This window comes from Cottoperca gobio, chromosome 14 (genome assembly GCF_900634415.1).
Source record: "Cottoperca gobio chromosome 14, fCotGob3.1, whole genome shotgun sequence".
NCBI lineage: Eukaryota > Metazoa > Chordata > Actinopteri > Perciformes > Bovichtidae > Cottoperca > Cottoperca gobio.
Genome location: NC_041368.1, coordinates 15437994 through 15460473, shown reverse-complemented (window position 1 = coordinate 15460473; position 22480 = coordinate 15437994). Strand labels below are relative to the sequence as shown.

At 41.9% G+C, this 22480-nt stretch overlaps 1 protein-coding gene across 2 annotated transcripts; it reads right to left on the bottom strand.

The window, feature by feature from the left end:
- Positions 1-93: 93 nt before the first annotated feature.
- On the bottom strand, positions 94-22480 carry taok1b (TAO kinase 1b). Of its 2 annotated transcripts, none has more exons than XM_029447673.1 (21): positions 21902-22480; positions 14715-14973; positions 14041-14112; positions 13404-13505; positions 12830-12875; positions 12594-12690; positions 12391-12504; positions 11890-11981; positions 11556-11649; positions 10089-10170; positions 9085-9255; positions 8646-8852; positions 7946-8080; positions 7468-7704; positions 7216-7344; positions 6693-6776; positions 6206-6325; positions 5860-6099; positions 5538-5750; positions 4637-4819; positions 94-4244 (listed from the first exon to the last, which is right to left on the bottom strand). In XM_029447673.1, exons 2-21 carry the CDS (start codon positions 14844-14846, stop codon positions 3726-3728), a joined length of 3069 nt encoding a protein of 1022 aa, XP_029303533.1. In that variant the 5' UTR covers positions 14847-14973; positions 21902-22480; the 3' UTR covers positions 94-3725. The 2 variants fall into 2 exon arrangements, with proteins under 2 accessions (XP_029303533.1, XP_029303535.1); XM_029447675.1 differs by lacking the exon at positions 21902-22480 and adding an exon at positions 21344-21438.

Genomic DNA, 22480 nt, shown 5'->3' with positions numbered 1-22480 from the left:
TTTATGACATGGAGTATAAAATAAAGATATTTAACTTAAGTTACTTTTTGAAGCTTTGTCATGCTCCTCACACACAAACACCATGGGACAAAGAAATATTAAAATTACTTTATTACAGATGATTCTTTATCCAGTAGCCCTCTTCCAACAAAAAATAGTAATTACAAACAAATATTACATTTATCCCCTAAACTTTGTTTCTCAATTTCTTTTATACATTTTAAATCACTTTTTTCATCTGTAAGGAATAGCTTTTCTCTTCTGCTATGCGACATTCAGCTTTTTGCACAATCTATACAATTTAATACAGGTCTCTGGACTACGGAGAATAAAACAGCAAGATCCACCAAATGACAGGAGATAAAAAGGGAATACTGATAAACTGTACAGAGACGTAACCCTGCCTCCCGCCTACTTCCAGCCAATGGCAGCCGTCCCTCAGCAACACTGAGGGCATCACAGTAGACTCTTTAATCTGGTCAATCACTTGTGCAATCAGTGCAACTGATCCAGTTCAGAGTGACCAAGGTCTAAAGCTAGACTCTGCCCCGGCTGCCTTGCAAAACACCTGGGAGTTCTCGTAAACATAAGAGGTTTTAAAATCTGCCACTCGTTTTGGCCCTCTGCAGACATCTGGAAAACAAAATCACCCTTTCTGGCTTAAAAGGGAAATAAAACAATACAGAACTGGGAAAAAGGGGGTCGATAATAGATGTTGGGTACAAATGGCATACTGGCTGAAGAGGAAAGTGGCACAACCACATTCTGTTTTCAGAACTGAGCCAAGAAAAACAAAAAAGGATTATAAATTCGGAGTGCGGGGGGGGGGGGGGGGGCGGGGGGTAAGATTAAAAACAAGAGTCACACTGAAGTGTAGTGTGAAAATGCTTTGTGTGTAACCACAACATGAGGGGGAGAATGTTTCAGAAATCAAGTCCAAATGATATCCGTGGAACCCACAACACCTAAGAGTAACCCCTTTGTAGATATCAAAACAGATATTTGTTCACCATCTTGTGCAAGAATGTGGGTTGTGAAGCACACTAAATATTGTTTATGCATATTTATAGATCTTTGAAAGACAATTATTTATTTTTCTATGTTATTATAACCTTTACTTTAGGCTCGAGTCTTCTAAAAAACCATGAAAAACCTAAATAGACGGGTTGAGTCTTCTATATCATGTCAGTAAAATATAGCCGTTGCTAAGGCAAAGGCTACACCTAACTAGATATCAAATTAAGTGCAAAATCATCCTCATTCAGCATTAAACAAAAAATGTTGCCATGTACTCAAGGCAATCTGACTTCTGGAGTTGTGTTGTTATCGTTCACAACAGAATATCTGTAACAACCTTCAGAACTCGCGGCTGCAAGTCGGACAGTGAAAACCCAGCGGCTTTGAACTCGAACGTACATTTGAACACCGCTGGTACCACATCACTGTGTCCGCATCACAACTACTTCATTTGTCGATTAGATTTCCATATTTTCAAATTCAAAATATACAATATTAACAAGTTTCCTGTACATTCCACCTCTGAAAATCATATAATGCATAATCTCTGCATTTCACAATAAGACATCCACCTCTATATTTCTCTATAATCCTTTCTTATAGATTTATCTAATAATACATATTTATATTTGTTTCATTCTTCTTTTCTTTCACTTCAAGTGCTATTCCCAAATAGATCCGGGAGGGGGTGAAGACCACACCAGGCTCTGGAGGGGAGGAAAGAAGGTGGAGGGAATCAGGGAGGTCGATGGTCAGAACATGACGTCGGGGTAACGGGAGGGGTGAGACAGAGCGGGACGTCAGACAGGGGAAAGTTGCAGGGGCATAGCAGCGGAGATCACAGCATCACCGCCCATCCACCAAACGAGACATTCAGCAGTCACCAACCAGCAGAGGGCTAGTGCAGCTCCTCTTTCACTGCAACAGTAGCCCCTTATAATGATCTTTTATTTATTCTTATTAAAAACACACGGGGACATTTTAAGGCAACTGAGATCGGTATTGTCGCCCCGACACAAATGCTGCCGGAGTGTGTTGCTCATTTACAGCGAACTCAACTAACAACTGCTGAGTGCGTTATTTTTCAAAATTTCAGTTCTTTCTTTAAAAAAAACAAAAAACACTTTTATGTCCCAATTCCATTCTCACAAACGTTATCCCTGTACATGCATTCATCAACCAAGTGTGCAAAGGGACATACTGTTTAACTGGGGAATAAAAATCAAATAACTATTGTATGTATGTATGTGTGTGTGTGTGTGTGTGTGTGCGTGTAAATCTGATTATCACTTGGCGTGAGTAAAGGCCTGCGCCAAAGTGCAAGTCATTGTCAAGTCACGACACCCTGCGGTGAAGCTCTGCTCGAGTGTTCTTGAGGTAGACCAACAGGCATGGTTCATTTTTTTTTTTTTTTTTTTTAACTGCGTACAGCGTAGTGCATCGCTTTCATCGACCAACACAGTGCCAGATTAGACCAGAAAAGTAACTGCAGACAAGTGAGGAGTGAACACTAGTTCTGATTCTATTCAAGTAGAGGTTAGGTGCTGCTGAAAACCCACCCCCGTCATGAGGACTGTGGACTCATAAGGCTACAGCATCCCTCAGACTGGTCGTCCACCGGGCAGGCGTGAGTGAAGAGTGGGCAGATTTCTGTGGAAACCCGAGAACCGAACCAAAGAGGCCGAGCGTGCACGAGAAATGACTCCCTTCTCTCCTCCAATCCAGCAACACATGCATCTAACTTGGCCGCATAGTATTACCTGAAGTTCTACAGACATCTCTGACACAATCTCATTAAATGCATAACAGCATGGATACTTATAATGAAACATCGGACCTTACGTTTGGCATCTTTGCAGCCCTGCTCACAGTACACAATAACTGCTGAATACTATTATAGTAAAACACTGCTCACTGCGATTTCACTGGTTAGATTCTTGGAATTAAAGATTGCATACTTTTAGCTATTCATGATACCGTGGACGCCCCGGTGCTACTACTATGAAGTCAGAGATACCCACCGGTACTCACTTACAACAACCTTCTCTTTTCATGTTCCTTCTAGAGTTGAACATCACATCCCTACATAACCTCTTGCCTTCCCATCCGTCTGTAACTGCACATAAACAATAATCTCATTAAACTTTCTATCAGTAAGATATCTGTGCTGAACTCTCCAGCTGGGACCATTTTGAATGTTATTCTAAAAATTGCAACTTATTGTGCTACCGCATCAAATGAAAGCATGAGATGTATATAAAACAGCATACTGCAAACAAAATACTGATAATAAACTGCATGGTAGATAATATGAACATACTACTTCGAGTCTATGGCAACGGAGACTAACATGGCAACACATAAAACAGCTGTAGGCTGCAGTAAAAATGACACTATTGCACTGTGGCATACTGTGTACGGCCCTCGGCCATCTTGGATTAGTCTCAAGACTTTTGGGTTTCCACAGACTGCTGCTAGAAGTACACTGATGTAAGAGAGCCGTGGTGATGGGAGGGGAACCGGGCTGAGGTGAACCCAATGCAGTGCGAGTCAGACGAACTGTGGGAAACAACAAGTGTATGTGAAGCATGTGTGGTGTGTGTCTGTGTAGCGTCAGCTCAAGAATTTAACTTCAAGACAATTATCGTGTTGCTTGTGTGTGTCGTGTGTGTGTGTCGTGTGTGTGTGTGTGTGTGTGTGTGTGTGTTCTAGGTGTACGACAGGTGGGATCCGTTTGAGATCTGAGAGGTGATGCTGGTGCTCCTGCTCATGCCCTGTTCATTTCTCCCCCCTGATGACGTCCTCCTCATAGCCTGCGGGCTGTTCCTCACCCCTCCTGCGCCCCCCGCGCTCCCCCTCTGATTCCCTCCTCCGGGGTGGTGGAGGCTCCAAGGTGGTGGGCCCCCAGCCAGCATGGGGTGACCCCAGGGCTGCTGTGAGCTGGAGCCCCCCTGGTGGTGATGACTATGGTGGCCTCCTCCTCCTCCTCCTCCACCTCCTCCGGGCCAGTGGCCTCCCCCCTGAGCCCCCTGGCCACCTCCACCTCCTCCTCCTCCTCCGCCCCAGCCTGGCTGGGAATCGGGAGCCAGGTTAGTGAGCACCATGTTGCTGAAGCCCAGCCGCATGGACTCCGAGTCAAAAGCCTCGATCTCTCGAGCCTGGCGCTCCAGCAGTGAGCGGATTCTCTCCAGACGCTCGTTCTGCAACGCAAGCATTTCCTCCTCAATCTGCAGAGACAAACACAGCGAACAAATGAGTTCAAAATGAATGCTCAGTAATTGTGCACAAAGCAAAGTCTGCCATTTGTCTGCCTTGCAAAGGACAATCGATTCTAAAGTTTTTGATGGAACAAACTAAAATGACCTAAAAAACAAATATAGAACACAAACAATTATTGCATACAACTCACACAATGAAATACTACGTGCAACCACTCTTAAAGCATGAATACATTAATGGCCTTTGACTTAAAGACACAGCACATGAGACACAGTGTGTGAATGTCAACCAAAGGGTAGCCAACATTTAAAAACACAGCTTTGGTACCTACCATCACTTCCAAATGTATTTACAATCATGACACTAGACAACACTAAACGTAGTCCAGGGACTTTCTTACTTTCTGCTCCAGCAGAGCCCTCCGCAGAGAGACCCTCTGCTCCAGCTCCCTCCTCTCCTTGTCGTGCTGCGCGTCTGTTTGCATCTTGATCTTGCTCTGGTACGCATTGAGAAGCTCCAGCTCCTGCTGCAGCTGCATCCTCAGAACCTGACACTCCCCCTCTTGAGCCTCGTCTAACCGCAGCTGAAGGAAGGCAAGTGAAAGAGAAAGAAAGACATCAAGAGAGAAAGGGAAGCACTATAGTGTTTATTTTTATGCCCAATGTCAGTCATTTTATATCCTAAGAGATCTTTTAGGAATATAAACAGAATAACTTCATTTGCAATTGTCATTACTGACAGTGACTCAATAATTCTGCATCTCATTTAGAATGAAACTAATATTTGACAGGATTTATGTGACTGACAACAACAAAAGAAACAAATAAATAAATAGAAATACATAATGTTGAACACAGGATTTCCCTGACTTAAGAATTATTTTGTTAAATGTAATGACTTTTCATTGGGATGTGCAGGGTCAAGACCGGACCTTACACATGGACCGAAATGAGTGTTGCAAGTTGTCACCACATGCTCGGTTGGATTCTTTATTCATGTTTAAATGTTCTTAAATGAGATATTTCCAGATTTAAATAATAACTTTGCTCATTTTAATATTGTATTATGTTCTTGTAAACGTTTGAATGGATTGAAGAAGTATAGCTTATGTTAGTGTAGAAAATCATTTCTCTGTTCTTTAATGTGAGGTATTGACAATGCATGTTGGTGTCTGGTATTGTATTGGAACTAGTACTGAGACATTTAAATCAACAGTGAGATTAAAACTACATGAATAAATAAGGATCATTTTATATATTGTTGTTTCCCAAACTCTTTTGGCTTTATCTTTGGGTACTCACAGCCTGCGTAGAGAGCATTTCATTGATGGAGTGGTCGTACTGCTCAGCCAGGATGGCCAGCTTCCTGGTCTGCTCCTCCTTCAGCCTCTTGAGCACCGCCTTGTGATCAGACTTGGGCGTAGTCTCCAGCAGATGGTTCCTGAGAGCCTTGTACTGCCTGGTCTGGGTTTTACAAGTCTCCTGAAACTGCTTCTTAATTTGAAGCTCCTTAGACTGACGAAGACAGAAGGAAAATTAATGACGATGTTATGTGGGTGAGTGTGTGTAGTGGGGTCAGTTACAGGACTGTATCCGAGGGAAAACAAATAAACAAACTACGTACCTTGAGGCTCTTGGGCTGCTGTCGGACTTCCATGACATGCTTGCGCCTCAGCTCCCTCTCCCTCCTCTTATTGTATTCCATCTGGTTGGTTAACTCTGTCTGGTGCTGCGTTCGGATCAGATCTGCCCGCGCCCTCTGAATCGTCCCCAGGTGCCTGAACTCCAGCTCCTGCATCGACTCGTGATGTCTGAGCAGCATGGCGTGCTCCAGGTCCTTCTGTGTCTGCCGTTTGTTCAGCTCCTGGACAAGAGGAGAAAATGCTGGGTGACAGAAGTCAAATAAGTAAAATCAATCAGAAACATAAGAGTGGGTGGTGGTAGCTGCTTCTCTTTGTGTGACTAAGTACCTCTCTGGCCAGATCCTGCTCCACATTGTGTCTGGCGATGAGGATCCTGCGTTTGAACCGCCGACACTCTAGCTCCAGATATTGCCTCTGTCTCCTCAGCAGGTTGGCCTCCTCCTCCGCCTGGGAATGAAGTTGTGTTAGTAAAGTATTTTCAGTGGGTTGTTCAATCAGTCTATGTATTCTATTTTCATTTCATTTTATATTTGTTGCTTGTTTCAGTGTAATCAAGACCGCTGGCGAGTCTGTGTCTGTAAGTTATGTTTATTTATAGCCTCAGAGACCTAGGCACCGGTTGGTGCAGAGTGCACTCGAGTTTTCGCCTTAAAAAAATTAAAATCTCCACAACTGATGCAGAAAAAAAAGGGTAGAAGAGAACGGAGACCTTTTGCTGCAGTGTTTATTGATGTACGTGCATGCTGCAAATATGATTACTGGTTTTTAATTTGATCATTATTCAGTGGGTTTTATTTGTCTGACAGATCCTGACCTGGAAGTGCTGGATGTTCTCTTTCTGCTTCGACAGCCACTCCTGCTTCTCTTTCTTGGGAGTCGACTGGTTCTCGCTCAGTTCCTGCCACACACACACACACACACACACACACACACACACACACACACACACACACACACACACACACACACACTTTAGCTTTATGGGTATTACAGTTTACAGCACAGGGTGAACACTCACAAACTTCCTTCTTGCATCTTTCTGTTATTAAATTAATATCAACAGACCAATTAAAAAAACATAGGCTTCAAGCTCTTCCTGGTGTCGATTAATATATTGTTTATTATTATTATAACAATCTAGCTATCTAAATAAATAAGAAAAAGGATATAGGTGCACATGTATAGTACACAGCAGAGCCAGTTCTTGGTGTTTACCACAACCACACACCTAAACAAGTATAAGTATATTAAGTGATGTATGTTTAATTGAAGTGGGTAAATCATAGTCAGATGAATCATAGGTTGTGGTGGAGATGTATGCAGTTCAGGTGAGTTACCTCTTTGAGCTGCTCCTTGCGTAGTTTATATTCTCGCTTCTGTGACTCCAGGAAGCTGCTGAGCTCCTTCTTCTGCTGCACCTGGATGTGCTGCTGGAACTTCTTCTCATCGTTGGTAAACGTCTTCAGCTATACCAAACATTAAAAAAAAAGGACACAAGCGCTTGCTTCAGTTGTAGGAACATGCTTTGAAAGCAGTAATTAAATACCATAGTATCAGTACGCCACTGTATTCTTCCTTTGTTTACATACGTCTTTGTCCAGAGCCGCCTGGTGTTTTTTAAGCAGCTTCTCCATCTCCTGGGTGAAGTTGTTCCTCTGACTCTCCAGCTCTTTGTCCAGCCTCAGCCTGTGCTCATCCATCTCTCCTTTCAGCTTGTTCTCCAGACCCATCAGGTGCTTCTGGTGTTGCCGTCTCATGCGTTTGTATCCTGACATCTGCTCCCTCAGCTCCGAGTCCTGCTCGTGTTCCTGCATCTCACGGGTCACCTGCAAGAGGGTGACACAGCAGAGAATCAGCGCAGTCCATTTACATTCAGATTATTTGTTTGTGTTTGTTCAGAGGGATAAATACATCTTACGCATGTACGCATAACAGCGATGTTGAAAGAGTTTGTTAAATGTAGAACATTGTTAAGTAATTCAGAGCCTTTTTGTCAAACATATCTGGTCACTTATGAATAAAATAAGTAAGTGAGATGCATGGAGGAGTAGCCAAGTGTATTCTCACGAGTGACGCTGTGCGTATGGTGGCAAAGTGCTCTCTGTTGCGATAGTGCTTCCTCGGGTTCAGAGCTGGTGTTGGCTGGGGCTCAGAGGGTTCACTGCTGGCTGCCTGCTCCCCAGAGAGACTCTCCTCTTCTTCCTGGAGACAATAAGCAGCGGAATTAACACATTATCTTGTTACAGTATTTAATAAACAACACAAAAAAAAGGAAGGATTGGAAGGCTTGGGATAAAAACGAGAACGAGATCAAGACAGAACAGAATCAGACACAAGCTCGTGGGCCACAGAAACGTTACAATAGGACATTTAAAATGATGTTTTACTCAACATGTTTCTGGTCATGTTTGGGGACCTGCAAGATTAATGGTCAAAATTGATGCAGCAGAGCCCAAGATGCCCCGACCTTTAGTCCTGAGTATCATATTTAAAAAACACCTATATTTCCCATAATGCAACTCAATAGCCTCTTTCATTAGACCTTCCCTGAAAGGTATATGTCAATGTCCTTCAAACTTGACGAGCCCAATTTGCAATACTGGGTTTGTGTTAAAAATGTATTCATTTCCTCAGACTAGACAAAGCTTCCACCAGAGCCACAGACATTATAAACGGATCCTTATGTGCTTTTTACTCGTATATAATAATGTATATAATGCTACATACTTTCTAAACAGTTGGTGTGTGTCGGTGTCACTTAACCCACCGGTTTGAGGTGTATGACGGAGCTGTTTGACATGACTGTGTGGTCTCCCTCCATCAGGTCCAGCTCGCTGCGGCTGTCCTGGGCCGCTTCGTTCAGACTGTTGACAGAGCTGCTCTGGGAGCTGGCGCTGATGGACATGCTGGGAATGGACTGATTGCTGCCGACACTGTTCACCGTTCCCGTCCGACCTCCGCCCGGCTCCAGCTCCTGGAGAAAGAGAGAGACAGCCAGGGGGAGAGAGAAAGCCGGAGAGGAAACAGGAGAAAGACCAAGAGACACAGACAGACATGCATACAGACCAATGCATGTTTGGTTATTCTCTCAGCACAGTCAAATGTCATGAACGTGGCAAATGTATTTCTGAGCTTTAAAAAAACAAACAAACGTATTCTAGCACTGTTGCTTTAGTTTGATTTTTAATAAACAAACATCCACACACCTCGTCTCCATCCTGGGCTTCTGCTGCAGGTCCGTTGTGGTGGACCTCCTGAAGGAGGATCTTCTTCATTTTGCGGTACTGCAGGTTGTCCAGTTCTCGCACTGCATCCTTGGTCCTCTGGATAAGATCCATCAGCACGGAGTCTGGACGTTCACGCTGCAGAAACGCATGCTGGAGAAGAAAACAATGGAATGACTGAGAGTTTATGAGGAGATCAAAGGGTGAAGTTGTTTTTGTGCCATAAATTGCACAAACATAATGAGTGGAAAATGTCAAATATCCCAATAAAAGGAACGCTCCCGGTTAGCTCACAGTGCTGAATTAGCTATTAGCTTCAGCGATCTGGTCAGAGACCTGGGGTTAATGAGGCTGTAGAAACTGCAGAAAGAAAAGCCTGTATTAAAAAAGGAAGACAGCTCACTGTTACTTTGTTTATGGCTGTTTATTTAACATTGCTAACACGTGTCAGGCTGTGCAGGAGTTTCTTTTTAAGATTAGCTTCGTTCTCCATACATTTTGCTGGAATGTAAAGCTGGGCCAGAAGTCCCATTATAGAAGATCGCATTGAGAAGCAGTTATAATTTAATTTAATTTAATTTAGTTTGAAAACAAGTAGTTTTGGAACTTGACATTTAAAGAAGAAAGACACAGAGGGCACTGCTTCTATACCCCAAGGACAATTTCCATTAACAATAGTGAGAGTCCATTAGTGGGCTAAGTGACAGCTGCTCAGTTACTTAACGATGGATGCAGAAGTCGCATCTCTTCAGTAATTACGTCTGTGTCTTTCTACAAAACCGAGCTCACTGTGTATGTGTGTATTTGTGTGTGAAGCCGGAAGTAGAGGATTAGTGAATCAAAATAGAAGCTTATGGGGCCAGAACAGAGCGTAAACATCAGAGAGAGAGATTTATCACCAGGGGGCTTTGTCAATCTCCCATCTTATCGCACTGACCCTGCTCTCTGTGTCTGTGTCGTGGTGTACAGTATGTGCATGCACTTACACCCAGCATGTCGTCAGAGTGTGGTCTGTCCTGGGGGATTTTCTGAAGGCAAGAATCGATAAAGTTTCTAAAGTAATCCGTCCTGAAAGAAAGATGACAAGAGAGCAGGTCAGACACAGAGGTCAAGTTGACCAAATATTTTCCGTCATTGACCAAATTCTTTTAACAATGACGAAAAACATCTGAAGGCCGTTTGTCATTTTGAAAGATTTAAACACTGATCTACCGTAACTTTAAGTCATTCACAGCTCAAAAGAAGAGCTACAGCCTGGAGGCTTTGGTGCACGTCTCCTCTCTGTAAGGAGCAGCGCCGGCACTGCTGCAGATGGACCGCAGGCAGCGGGATTTCCTCCCGGTGAAGCTAAGGCTTGCAAGATCGGTAAATAAAACCCCACATTCAGAGAGTCTTGCAGACTTCTGATCACTTTACCAGGGAGAAATGTTCCCCGACTTAGAAACTTTGTCTGAAGCGCCGCTGCCTGGTAATTCAGTCTCCAGTGCGGCAGCAGAGCAGCGCGGGTTCAGCCGTCAAAATTAAAACGGAAATGAGAAGTATTTTGTCCGAGGCACAGACGCAAAAACTAATTTTGTGAAATTGAATTGTTCATATTACAAAACAGTAACCGCAGTGTTTTTAGTGGCCTCGGCTGTGAAACAAATCTTTCATCTGCTTCATGTGTGTTCACATGAAAAGTGACCTTTCCGTACCCTTATGAATGCATAATATATAAGCTTGTTCTGTATATTAATAAACTATCCATCCATCCATCGTCTACCGCTTATCCGGGGTCGGGTTGCGGGGGCAGCAGCTCCAATAAGGAACCTCAATCTTCCCTTCTCCGGGCCACATCCTCCAGCTCCGACTGGGGGATCCTGAGGCGTTCCCAGGCCAGTGAGGAGATATAATCTCTCCACCGAGTCCTGGGTCTTCCCCGGGGTCTCCTCCCAGCTGGACGTGCCTGGAACACCTCCCTAGGGAGCGCCCAGGTGGCATCCTTACTAGATGCCCGAACCACCTCAACTGGCTCCTTTCAACGTAAGCCGACAGGGAAGCTTTCCAATCCTAATACATTCTCCGGCCAATCTCTCGCTCCATCGTGCCCTCACTCGCAAACAAGACCCCGAGGTACTTGAACTCCTTCACTTGGGGTAAGGGCTCATTGAAGCATATTCATTAATAAACTAAAAAAATTAAAATAAAATGCTATTAAATATGCATTAATATCATAAGAAAATGAAAATGGCAGGTAACAATACATTTTTACGAGAGAGAAAAATTGCGATCCTGTCACTGACACCAACAGCCTTTAACAAAAGTCAACATCATCATCATCATCATTTTAGATGCAAAACATACAACGTACTGTATATGTATGTGATCGTGCATATGTGTGTGTGTGTGTGTGTGTGTGTGTGTGTGTGTGTGTGTGTGTGTGTGTGTGTGTGTGTGTGTGTGTGTCATCTCACCATTCACTGGATTGCAGTGTGGGGCTCTCATTCTGCGCTATGTGGTATAAGGCACTCATTGCATTCATGTTAAACAAGGGAGGCTTCCGTTCCGCTGGAACAGAAAGGCAACAGTTGTATTCCTTCTTATTAAAATCACAGGTTTATTCACATATGTAAATAAAGTTTCTGATAAAAAAATGTTTGGTTTTCTCAAATGATAACTGAAAATACAGGACTGTTTTACTGCGCAGTTCATAAAAATGATTGAACAAATCAAACAATTTAAAAATATTATATTTTCTTCTACTGCAGTTCCATTTTTAATAGATAAAATAGACACAGTGTTACCTACCTAATTCTATACAGGTGATCCCTAAGGACCAGATATCCACCTTCCCATCATACTGGCCCTCGTCCATCGCTAGAATCACTTCGGGGGCCATCCTGCATGAAGTGGAGGAGAAAGATAAAGTGAAGGTGGGAAATAGAGAAGGAGGAGGTTAGCAGTAAGACTTCCATGGACACTCAGCCACACTCCTGTCTTTAACTGTGTTAAATATCATTCTGCAAACTCCAAAAGCAATAGAGGTGTGTTGCATGAGTCATCTAAGTACTTTATCAGCAGCATAAACAACAACAAAAAGCATAATTTTCTGTAAATAGAGTATATATGTAATCCTGAATATGTCAGCAGGCTGCCCTTTTTTATTTGTGTGTGGACATATACGCAAATTAAGGTATATACTCTTTACAGTTAAATCCATCTGATGAATCGATGCTTCTTTAGGCAGACTGTTTATTACGTCAACATTTAACACATAAAATACTTTGAATTATTACAGTTTTCACTCACCAATATGGCGTTCCCACAAAGGAGTTGGCAGGTGAGGCAATGGAGGCGGAGCCAAAGTCTGCCAGTTTGACCAGCCCAGGCTCAGTCAGCAGAATGTTACCTGCCTTTACATCCCTGAGAGATCAAAACATACACGCGTGAGAAAGAGCAGGGGGATACGTGGGGGATGTATGGTTTGCAGAAGTCATGTAAAAATCATTCACCTGTGGATCATGTTGTGGGAGTGAAGGTAGGCCAGCCCCTGCAGAGCACCATGTGTAATGGCAGCAATCTCTACTTCTTGTAAAGGTTTTTTATGAACTGAAGGAGGAAGAAACAGTTTGAATCAACACCAGCTGGTGAAGACACATCAATATCCATGTTTATTTTCTGTGAGCTCTGATAGTCAGTCCTACATCTCATCTCTTGTGCAAGAGCCAAATCAAAAACACCCACTCACCTTCTAGCAGATCGGAGGCTGACCCAAGACAGTACTCCATCACCAGCTACAAACAAAAGATAAAGTCAAGAATAGAAATGTATAGACACATGGAAAGTCCTTACACATTGCCTCTTTCCCTCCCTGCCCCCTTACAGTTAAATTGGTAAAGATCTAATCTACCAATTTTTCATTATAGATGTGTTTTTTTTTTTGCAACAGACTAGGTAAGGCTCGTTTTTAGTCAAGCCGATTGCCGGAATTGCCTTTTGCTACTAATGTTGAACACTTGTGGCCCCTAACGGCCGGTTAAGAGAAGTGAGGAGTCAAACAACACGATTAATTTCTCAAAGAAAGTCACCGCAACCACGAGAGACCTTGAGCATAAAGTCATAGATGAGCACAACAAATGTTAGGCCGATGGGTCTAGTAGCATGCATGATTAGCTGCGGACAGACAGATACACACACACACACACACACACACACACACACACACACACACACACACACACACACACACACACACACACACACAACCGAACACATGAGACAATAATCTTCCAGTTGTATACTGTCGTAAACAGGTGACTTACCCATGCTGTGTGCTCTCGGAGGTAACAACCTTTGTATTCTATACTGTTGGGGTGCCGGATCCTCTGGAGAAACTTCACCTCCTTTATAATGTCTTGCCATTTCTGTTGGGGGTAAAGAAGGGATTTAACAAATAAAGCAGCTTTATGCGCTAGAGGTGACTGCGTGTTTGTGTGCAGCAGATTGTCTTTCAGTGCAAATAGGTGTAACGTGGTTCCCTTCACAGATTATGTGTAATCTGATCATAGCTAATTGGAAATCATGAGCAGTATCAGAGACTTGAACAGTGAAAGTGAGCACACAAGGGTGACCTTTTGCTATTTGACGTGAACACTCATTGAGGATATTCATTCCCGATTTGTTGCAAACATTCATTGTATGTGAAGATTTATATCAAGACCTTGTACTGTCAGAATGTGGCACAGAATGTATAACACAGAGCAGCTACATTGATATGAGGTGTCATAAATGCACAGAATTCACAGAAACATTAATGTTTAAAAAGGCCTTTTAATTAAAGAATAAATAAGTTAAGAATAAAGAGTTAATAGGGAATGATTTGAAGCAGAATACTTCCCATACTGCGTGAAAATGTTTATGGTCTCAACTATTATGTAAATGTAATCGATCTCGTCTCACCTCAATAGACTGTTTGCCATTGTAGGACATCTTTTTAATTGCCACCACCTCATTCGTGCGTATATCCCGTGCCTGGGAAACACAAAGTGCATCGTCAGTACACTTTTCAACCATAACATACAGTTTATTTCATTCTCTGTACATTTCTCTCATCAAGGATGTGGTTTTTCCAAGAGCCCTTGATTCTTTTTAATTGTGTGCAGTGTTCAAGAACAAAAGTCAGAGCAGAAAGCTAGCGTGAGTCACATTACTCCACGTTGATGACATTTAACTCCATCATCAGCAGGTAAAATAACTTTGATCATATCGTTTCAGTTCCTAATTGAGGATCAAATAGCTTCAAATGTTATAATTGTAAGAAAAGCTCCAGCACATTGTAAGCCCACTGATGTATTGAAACAAAATATAACCTGTATTTGACTCGGTCGCTATCTTTAATTTGCAAGTCAAGTGGCCTTGGGTTATTGCATTATTCAACAAAAGGAATTCAGCAGCTCATCGAATATCAGACAAATTTGGTTTACAAAATGGATCACTTAACCTCCACCATGAGACTGTGTAGAATCTGTATTTACTGTAATGTAACTGATCATATCCCTGATTAACATCTATGATACATCTATAAAGTGTATTTCTCTTTTGTGTGAGCCAACGTGAAGATGTAGTTGCCGTACAAAGTAGACAGCGCCAAAGCTGCCATGGCCAATCTCTCGGAGGTCAGAGAACAGCTTCTCTGGGTCTTCTTTGAAGAAAAGCTCAGCCACATCTGGATCCTTCAGGCTCCCTGCCCTTACAGAGGAGGGCATCCTGGTTAATGTAGTCCCTTATCACCCACGCAAAGGGGATGGGACTATCTGGGTGCTGAGCTACACCAAGGCAGCTGTAGCTTCATCTGCAGTAATGGATGGGCCTAAGGAACCAGCACATGGGCACCTAGACGGAAAGAAGGGGTGACGGAAAGCGGAGAGAAAGAGACAGAAGTATTAGCAAGGACAAGATAAAACACTCTGAAACCAGCACAGTATGAAGAACAATCCATTTGCTCTGCTGATGCGAGTTTAAAGATACAAGTGAAGCATGACGGACTCACAAGTCACATTTTTCAAAGTCTGCTTTTAATCCATTCAAGCCATAACACAGAACAAAGTTACACGACAAAAGGAAGCAAAAATAAAACGCTGCGTTACATATCCTGGAAAAAATCTGCTACAAGAGTAGATACGGGGCTCCAGGAAGACACCTAAAGACAAAATGAAAATGAACGTACTACATGTTGTTCCCCCATTTTCATTAAACTCCTTCCGAATTCTCTTTGTGTCGTCTTTGAGAGGATGTACATTTTGGAATGAGGAAAAATAATAAATATAAACTAAAGAGTAACTTCAGTCCTGTAACTAAATCACTCACTTTGTGGCATCACATTGAATAAAGTGAGCTACACAAAGTAAAACAATAATAAAAAAGGTCCAGGTCACACCTTCCAAGTGCTGAACCTAATAAAATCTACTAATTGCAGAGTCATCACAAGTTCATTGGTTCAGATTGCTTCAGTAATTATTGCAGATCTGTAAGCTACTGGAATGGCTGGGCAATGCAAATATCGATTTCATGTCCACTGCTATGAGGTGGAGCTACAGTAATGAGGTTTGAGCTGCATCGGAAGATCAATTTTGTTCCAGTTAATTCATGGAACAGGCATGTGAGATTATTATTGTGTATGTGCGCACATGCAACGTTTTGTAGAGCATACTGATACTGCTGAGTGTATGTGTATGCATATTGCGTTTTGTACCTTATACTGCGATTTTTGCCGACTTCTAAAAGGTCTTTCGTTGGAATATACTGTGGTAACAATCAAAACAAAGACAGTTATAGTAATGAAGACTATATTAGATTCCATACAAATTAGCATGCCAACACCTTATATACTGTATAGTACAAGTGACACTGCTCTGATGCGTTTGCATAAAAAGTTTTAAATGTGCGTGTTTGTTTGTACTTGTTTTGTCGAATCAGCTTTTACCGTCTAAAGTCTATAAGTAAATAATTTGTCTTTTCTGACGTTATGGCTCGATGTCAAACATGCCTTACGTGCATACAGGGGTTACACCTCAAGAGTGGAAAGGAAATGTACAAAGCACTCTCCTCTAGTTTGTGCTATTCCTATCAAAAGACAACTGCCAACATGCAGCCTTAATAAATTACTCCACCTTTTCCCAACTTCAGCCACTCAAATATTGGCAACAACCCCCCCCCTCCACACCTAAACACCACATCATTACAGAAAACACTCCTAGTCGACTCTTTCGGTTTAGCTTGGGATCTGCAGCACCGCTAACCTAGCCTGCTATAGTTATCAATACAGCCTGGGATCCTGCTGTACCGAAACCACACTGCTGGCTGATGTCACAAGATTTGTCCTGCTGAAAAAGCTATCCAGCTGACTGAGAAAAAAAAAAGAAAAGCACAAGAGTCAAACTCATATACCAAGACACGCAGCCCTCAAGGACAACAAATCTCTTAGTGGAGAGAAGCTAAAAAAAAAAACTGCTGCTGAGGGGAAACTTTAGTAACATGAGCAGAGATCCAGTCTTTTTGAGCCTTATAAATGACACTTAAATCAAACTTAATATTCAGGCGTAGGGAAGTTGCTCTAATCTTGAGTTGTTGATGTGCACGATGACTAAATGCAGGTCCTAAATTGTGGAAAATTATTCATTTCCTAGTCGGAAAATTGTCTTAAATATGTACTGTGAATATACCAGACGTATAGAAAGTCAAAAGGAGAAGCAAGGCGGCTTTCCATCCACATTTACCAAGTAACACACTGAACATCTTTGAAGAAATTTGGAAAAAGAAAGAATGAAATTAGGCAAATGTACTGTGTGTAAAGATTTAATAACATTATGGGTTCAAGCTATAATGTAAACAGTGCACATAGAGACATTTGACCCTCAGTGTATTAACAGACAGAGCTCTCCATGTCTGTGTGTTTTTGTGTATTAAATACTGACAAAGCATCAAAACAATGTTATTAATGCTCTCCTGTCAAAGCTTTGTTGTACTTTTTGTGATTGTACTTCCTCGTGAATACTTTGCCTGACTCAGCACACACACTCAGTAATGTCTACAATGTGTGGCCATGAAATCACAAATCATATTCTTTTAAAAAGGAAATCATTTTATGTTCCTTGTAAATGGGATTTAGAGCAAGCAAAATAATCTTAAATAAAACAGGTGTTTTTAACAATTCTTAAGCACCTTCTTGTAAATGTGACATCACAGCAATACTTACCCACCCTCCCGGATGTGTGAATTAATTACATTTTATTACAACTATGGAAAACGAGATACAAAAAGGAGCCAAGTTGAATTTCATTGAAGTTACATATTGTCTGCATTTCTATAGTTCAGATGAAAAATGTCCAGTTTTTGCACATAAAAGGGAACTTGAGAGCAAGATTTGCTTCTATTTTGGACTTGACTGACAGACAGTTGTTTTATTTGTCAAGTCTTCCACATGGTTTTGTTTTCTTAGTAAGTATTGCTGACAAAAACCTTTATAAACTTCATAAACGGCATCAAAGCACTTGTTTCTTAATTGTTCCCAGAAACAAATGATATTCTTTTTCTTGGTGGCTCAGTGGACTGAAGTGTGAAAGCATCATAAAAAGCTCTAAGAGATGGATGGCTTACTAATGAACAGGAAAACTGTATTTAAGAGCATCTTCCATCTTGGTTGCTTAATTTGATTTCCTGATGAAACTGTATAATTCAATAGGACGAACATGGGGAGGGAGGAATAACTCAAAAGCATTAACAAATACAAAAATCATTTATGAAAAGAACGTCAGTCTTTCTTGATGACAGGACAGAAAGTGAAGAGTTGTTCAAAATGAAAGACGATTTGCTGGTAATAGTACGATAATATAGTTACCACTTTATTAGATATGGGGAATGGAAAGGTTCCCATTGTTTCATTCTTTTACTCTAAGAATAATTAAACTACTAGACACGCTTGACTGTGTGTACACTTCTAATAGACTAGATACTGTAACACACTATCACAAAGAACAGTGTGTTCAAGAAATGCACCGAAAGTTGTTTTGCTTTACTGCTCGAGAAAATGGATTCTCTCTTTGTGTATTATGTGAATTGATTTTCTCTGCACTGTAAAATCACCAAGAAGCCTAATGAAGAGGCAGCCAATACACCAAGCTGAGTAGCAAGGGGTGTCGCCGAGAGGAAGCGAGAGAGAGAAATGGAGAGGGATGATAAATAATCAAATACTATATTGATCCCTTTTGCGAAATTCTTTTAGCTGCACAGGGTCAGCTACAGAGGAGCAACCGTGCTGCCGGCTGATTTATCAAAATGCAGAAAAAGAAGATGTAGCAAGTTAGGAAAGACATAAAAAAAAAGAAGAATGAATTAAAAAGGAAAAGCTGAATAAATCAAGGCCCGAGACACACATCCATCCAGCCCAGTTCCTTTACATTTGTTGCTGTTTAAAACCCCTAACAACTAACCTGCATAAAGCAATTTCTCTTATATCATAAACCAGACTCCAGTGTAACACTTGTTTTGCTTAGTAGTCAATTTTACAAGGTTTTACTTTGACTAGCTGTAATTACAGTTTTTTTGTTTTTGCATACTGTGTACCTAACTGACATCTTCCTGACTCTCATGGTTATTCTGCACCTGCTAAGGCAGGACAAGCTGCACTGTTATGATTCTTTTAGGTACACGAGTTGACGTCAACAACTTAAATGTCAACCTGAGAAGAAGTCTCATTAATCAGAATCACTGATATCATGTTTGGGTATGAAGGGCCTTTAAACCGTTTCTACAGATCTGTGGAAACTCTAGTAGCAGTTATTTTGATTTGCTTCATTTCTCACACAAATACACATCTCAACAGAAAATATATGCTTCAAATATACTTTCATACTTTCAAGATGTCCATCAGCGAGATGCTAAAATGCTGTATTGCTAAATAATTCAAAGTGTGAATGCAGGGAGCGGATACATCTTATTAAATGACTGTATCAGCCAGATGTAACTGGTCCACATGAAATACTTTTCATTCTTGCGTTGTGAAATTGCAACGTTGTATCAACAATAAAATTGAAATCATCACAAACCTAAAGGCATTGAATTCCATGTCAGTGGAGAAAAGATGGGTTAGGTGCATCCCCACTTTAAAGACCAGCAGCCAAATGCCCATTAAAACAGCAGTGCAACATCACAGCTGTTTTAGCAGAGACCATGTTAATTTCATGACCTACATGTGCGCTGTTGTTCAAATGGCTTACACACTACATTTCTATCCCCCAAGATGGAGGGTGGGGTGTCCTGCTCCCCAGACTGATTACAGACTGTGGCTTTCACTGAGTGGAGGAAGTGAAAGCTCTCTAGCTACCCAATGTCAACAACAACACATCCTGATTTGTGGTACTATAAAGATGATGGTGACAGGGGAGAAGAATGGAGTGACCAAACACTAAGAGGATTTGACTCATCCCATTTCACTCACAGAGATCCATTTCCACTCTTCCTGCTGGGATAACTGTCCCAGACAAAGGACACTTGAAAAAAACAAAAACAAGACAATCTCCCTTTAACAACAAGACATACAGGCATCCAAACATACTAGTTTACAAAGTTGTCTGAACCTGATGAAGATCAAGTGATTGAAACATAATTGTGCATCCTATAATTTCAGAAAATGACAGACCCTCACTATTGTGGATATTTGTTATTGTTTGCACAGCATGTGTCCTCTGTAAATCACCTGAAAAATATCTTTGGATGTGCCTATCCTCCCCCTTTTTCTTGTACTCATCAAATATACGATTGGTTTTCAACTCTTCAGCAGCCAGCCTCAGTCAAAGACCTTGAGCAGATACTTAGGAACTCCTTTTAAGGAGGGGAACATAACTTTATTACCCTACAAGTTTCATGTCACTGAAGATGTCACCGTTTGTTGGGTTTGTCAACACAAATAGAAACCTGAGGATCACTGTCATTTGATCAGCCATTAGTTTTGCCAGCTGAAAATGTGCACATATATACACACACACACACACACACACACACACACACACACACACACACACACACACACACACACACACACACACACACACAATAAAGTCACTATAGCATTATGGTCAGTAAGATAAATAGGGTCCATGCTATATCACATATCTCAAATCATTACAAAAAAAAAGTTATAGTAGCAGCACTGCAGTGGATCATTTTGTGGAAACAGCTCTTGTTCTGCAGTGGCTGACTGTCACTGACTGACTTGGATCTAGACTTTAACAAGCAGGGCAGGCTTTGCTCCAGTGTCTAATCCATTTTTCCTGGGAGACACTTAAATCCATTATGCAGTGTGCCCATATTCAGCACCCCCTGGTATAACACTGACAAACATGAAAACACAACTTTGCATAGGCTTCTTGTGCATCGAGATGTCCACAGTCAATAACAGCTGCGTACCTCTCATCATCAGCTTGCAGCAAGTCCTTGAAAGTAAAGAAGGGGAGCTGTTCAAGCCTGCCAATGCACCGTTGTTTTGACAAAGATGCAGAGGCATTAATGAACAATTGAAAGGTGCTGCAGATCAGCACAGGTTACAGAGAACATAGGACAACAGGGACAGACAGCCTCGCCAAAATCTGTGATTACAGGGTAAGAGAACAAGTTGTACTTGCCATAGGCTGTATTAATAAAATGGACAGTCTGTTCATCGCGGTCTAAAGACACCAACAAAGATAGGTGGACTGTTCATACTGCAGTGATTATTTAACAAACAGAGTCCCCTATACATGACACATAAAGCATGTGCAGGTGTTTGGGCATATCAGCCATCAAACCTTGGACATCACATTTGACAGATCACTATAACAGAGCGCAACGTGTCTTGGTTAAGTGAATGGTAAACTTGGTGTCACAACACTGACGCGATTTTAACCATATTCAAAGTGTTATGGTAAATACTTGTGTAGCTTATCCACTGTGTCATACATACGTTGAGCGGCGAAGTCACATAAGCCAAGAAGAAGAGTAGCTTGCTGAGTGAAAGTCAGTGTTACGCAATATCAACACAGAAAACAGAGGAATGCGACTCACGTCAGTGCACAAAAACAGCCATCAGCAGCAGATGGATGCGAGCTTTCCTTGTCGCTTACACAATGATAATCACAATGACTTGTCAGACTCTCCACTGCTTGTAAACACAATGCCATATCATGTACGTGCGACAAACATAGAAAGACTCTTGATCAATGTCACCTACCGTCACACAGCTAGCTGTTCAGACAGTGTGTGAGTCACAGTGTCCCTTACAGATAAGCAAACTTCTAAAACAGACAGCTCCAAAGCAGAGTTTCACTAAACGTACAGCCACACTGGACAACAACAAAAACGAGGGAGTGGCACTGCTTGCAACGATAGTTGCATAAAGCGGATTAGCAAGCTAACGTGACTAGCTAACGCTTCTTAGGCAAAGCAATCCGTTACCATTATTAACAACAAACCATACACAATTTAGCTCGCTAGCCCGGCTCCCCGTACGATGATATAATTTGCTTTAGTGTTACACTGGCATTTAAAACAAACACATTTATGCTAACAAGGGGTGTCTGAAATTACACAGTAAAGCATACTAAGAGCTGTCAATGCGACAGAGCATACAAGTTGTGACAGCAACTTTTGGTTAGCTGTCGAGTAGCAACAAATATAGTTAGCTTGCTAGCGCGCTAGCTAACCTATGTTGAAATCCACTGCAGCATGTTGGAGAACACAATCTACCCATCGTTAGTTAACAGAAGGCTAAAGTTAACAAATAACTCACCTGGTTCAAATGAATCCACACAGGTTGACACTGCAGACTGAGTGGCTGACGCTAAATCACAGACGAGGCAATGCAGTCCAGAGAAATCAAAGTGTGAACTCGCTAGCTAATAATTTAGCAATGCTAATGTAACCGCACAATTGCCCTACCCAATATAGACGGTAACGCTGACTTCAAGGCTAGCAAAATTGTTTATAGCAAGAATCTTTGTCATATATACTGGTCGGCTGCATGAATAGTTTATATCAACGTGAAGCAGGCTGCCCTGGCTAACTACTGTCAAGCGTTAACTGTCACAACGAACTGGTAGGCAGGCAAGCTACTGGCCAGCTAGCTAGTTGCTAACGTCAGGCAGTAGCCAGTAGCTAGCAAAGTTTCTCTCTTCAATAGGCAGTTCCCCTAAAAATGGCGGCGAGGAGAATCACCTCCCTTCCATCGTGAAGGAATCAAGGAACAAATTAATCGAAAATGCAGTCGGAGCGGTACAGTCAGCTTAAACTGAGGCGAGAGTACACGTGTGACAGTTTTTGAGAGTCTTGTTGATGCTGTCCAGCTGCACCCTACAGAGTAAATGTTGCC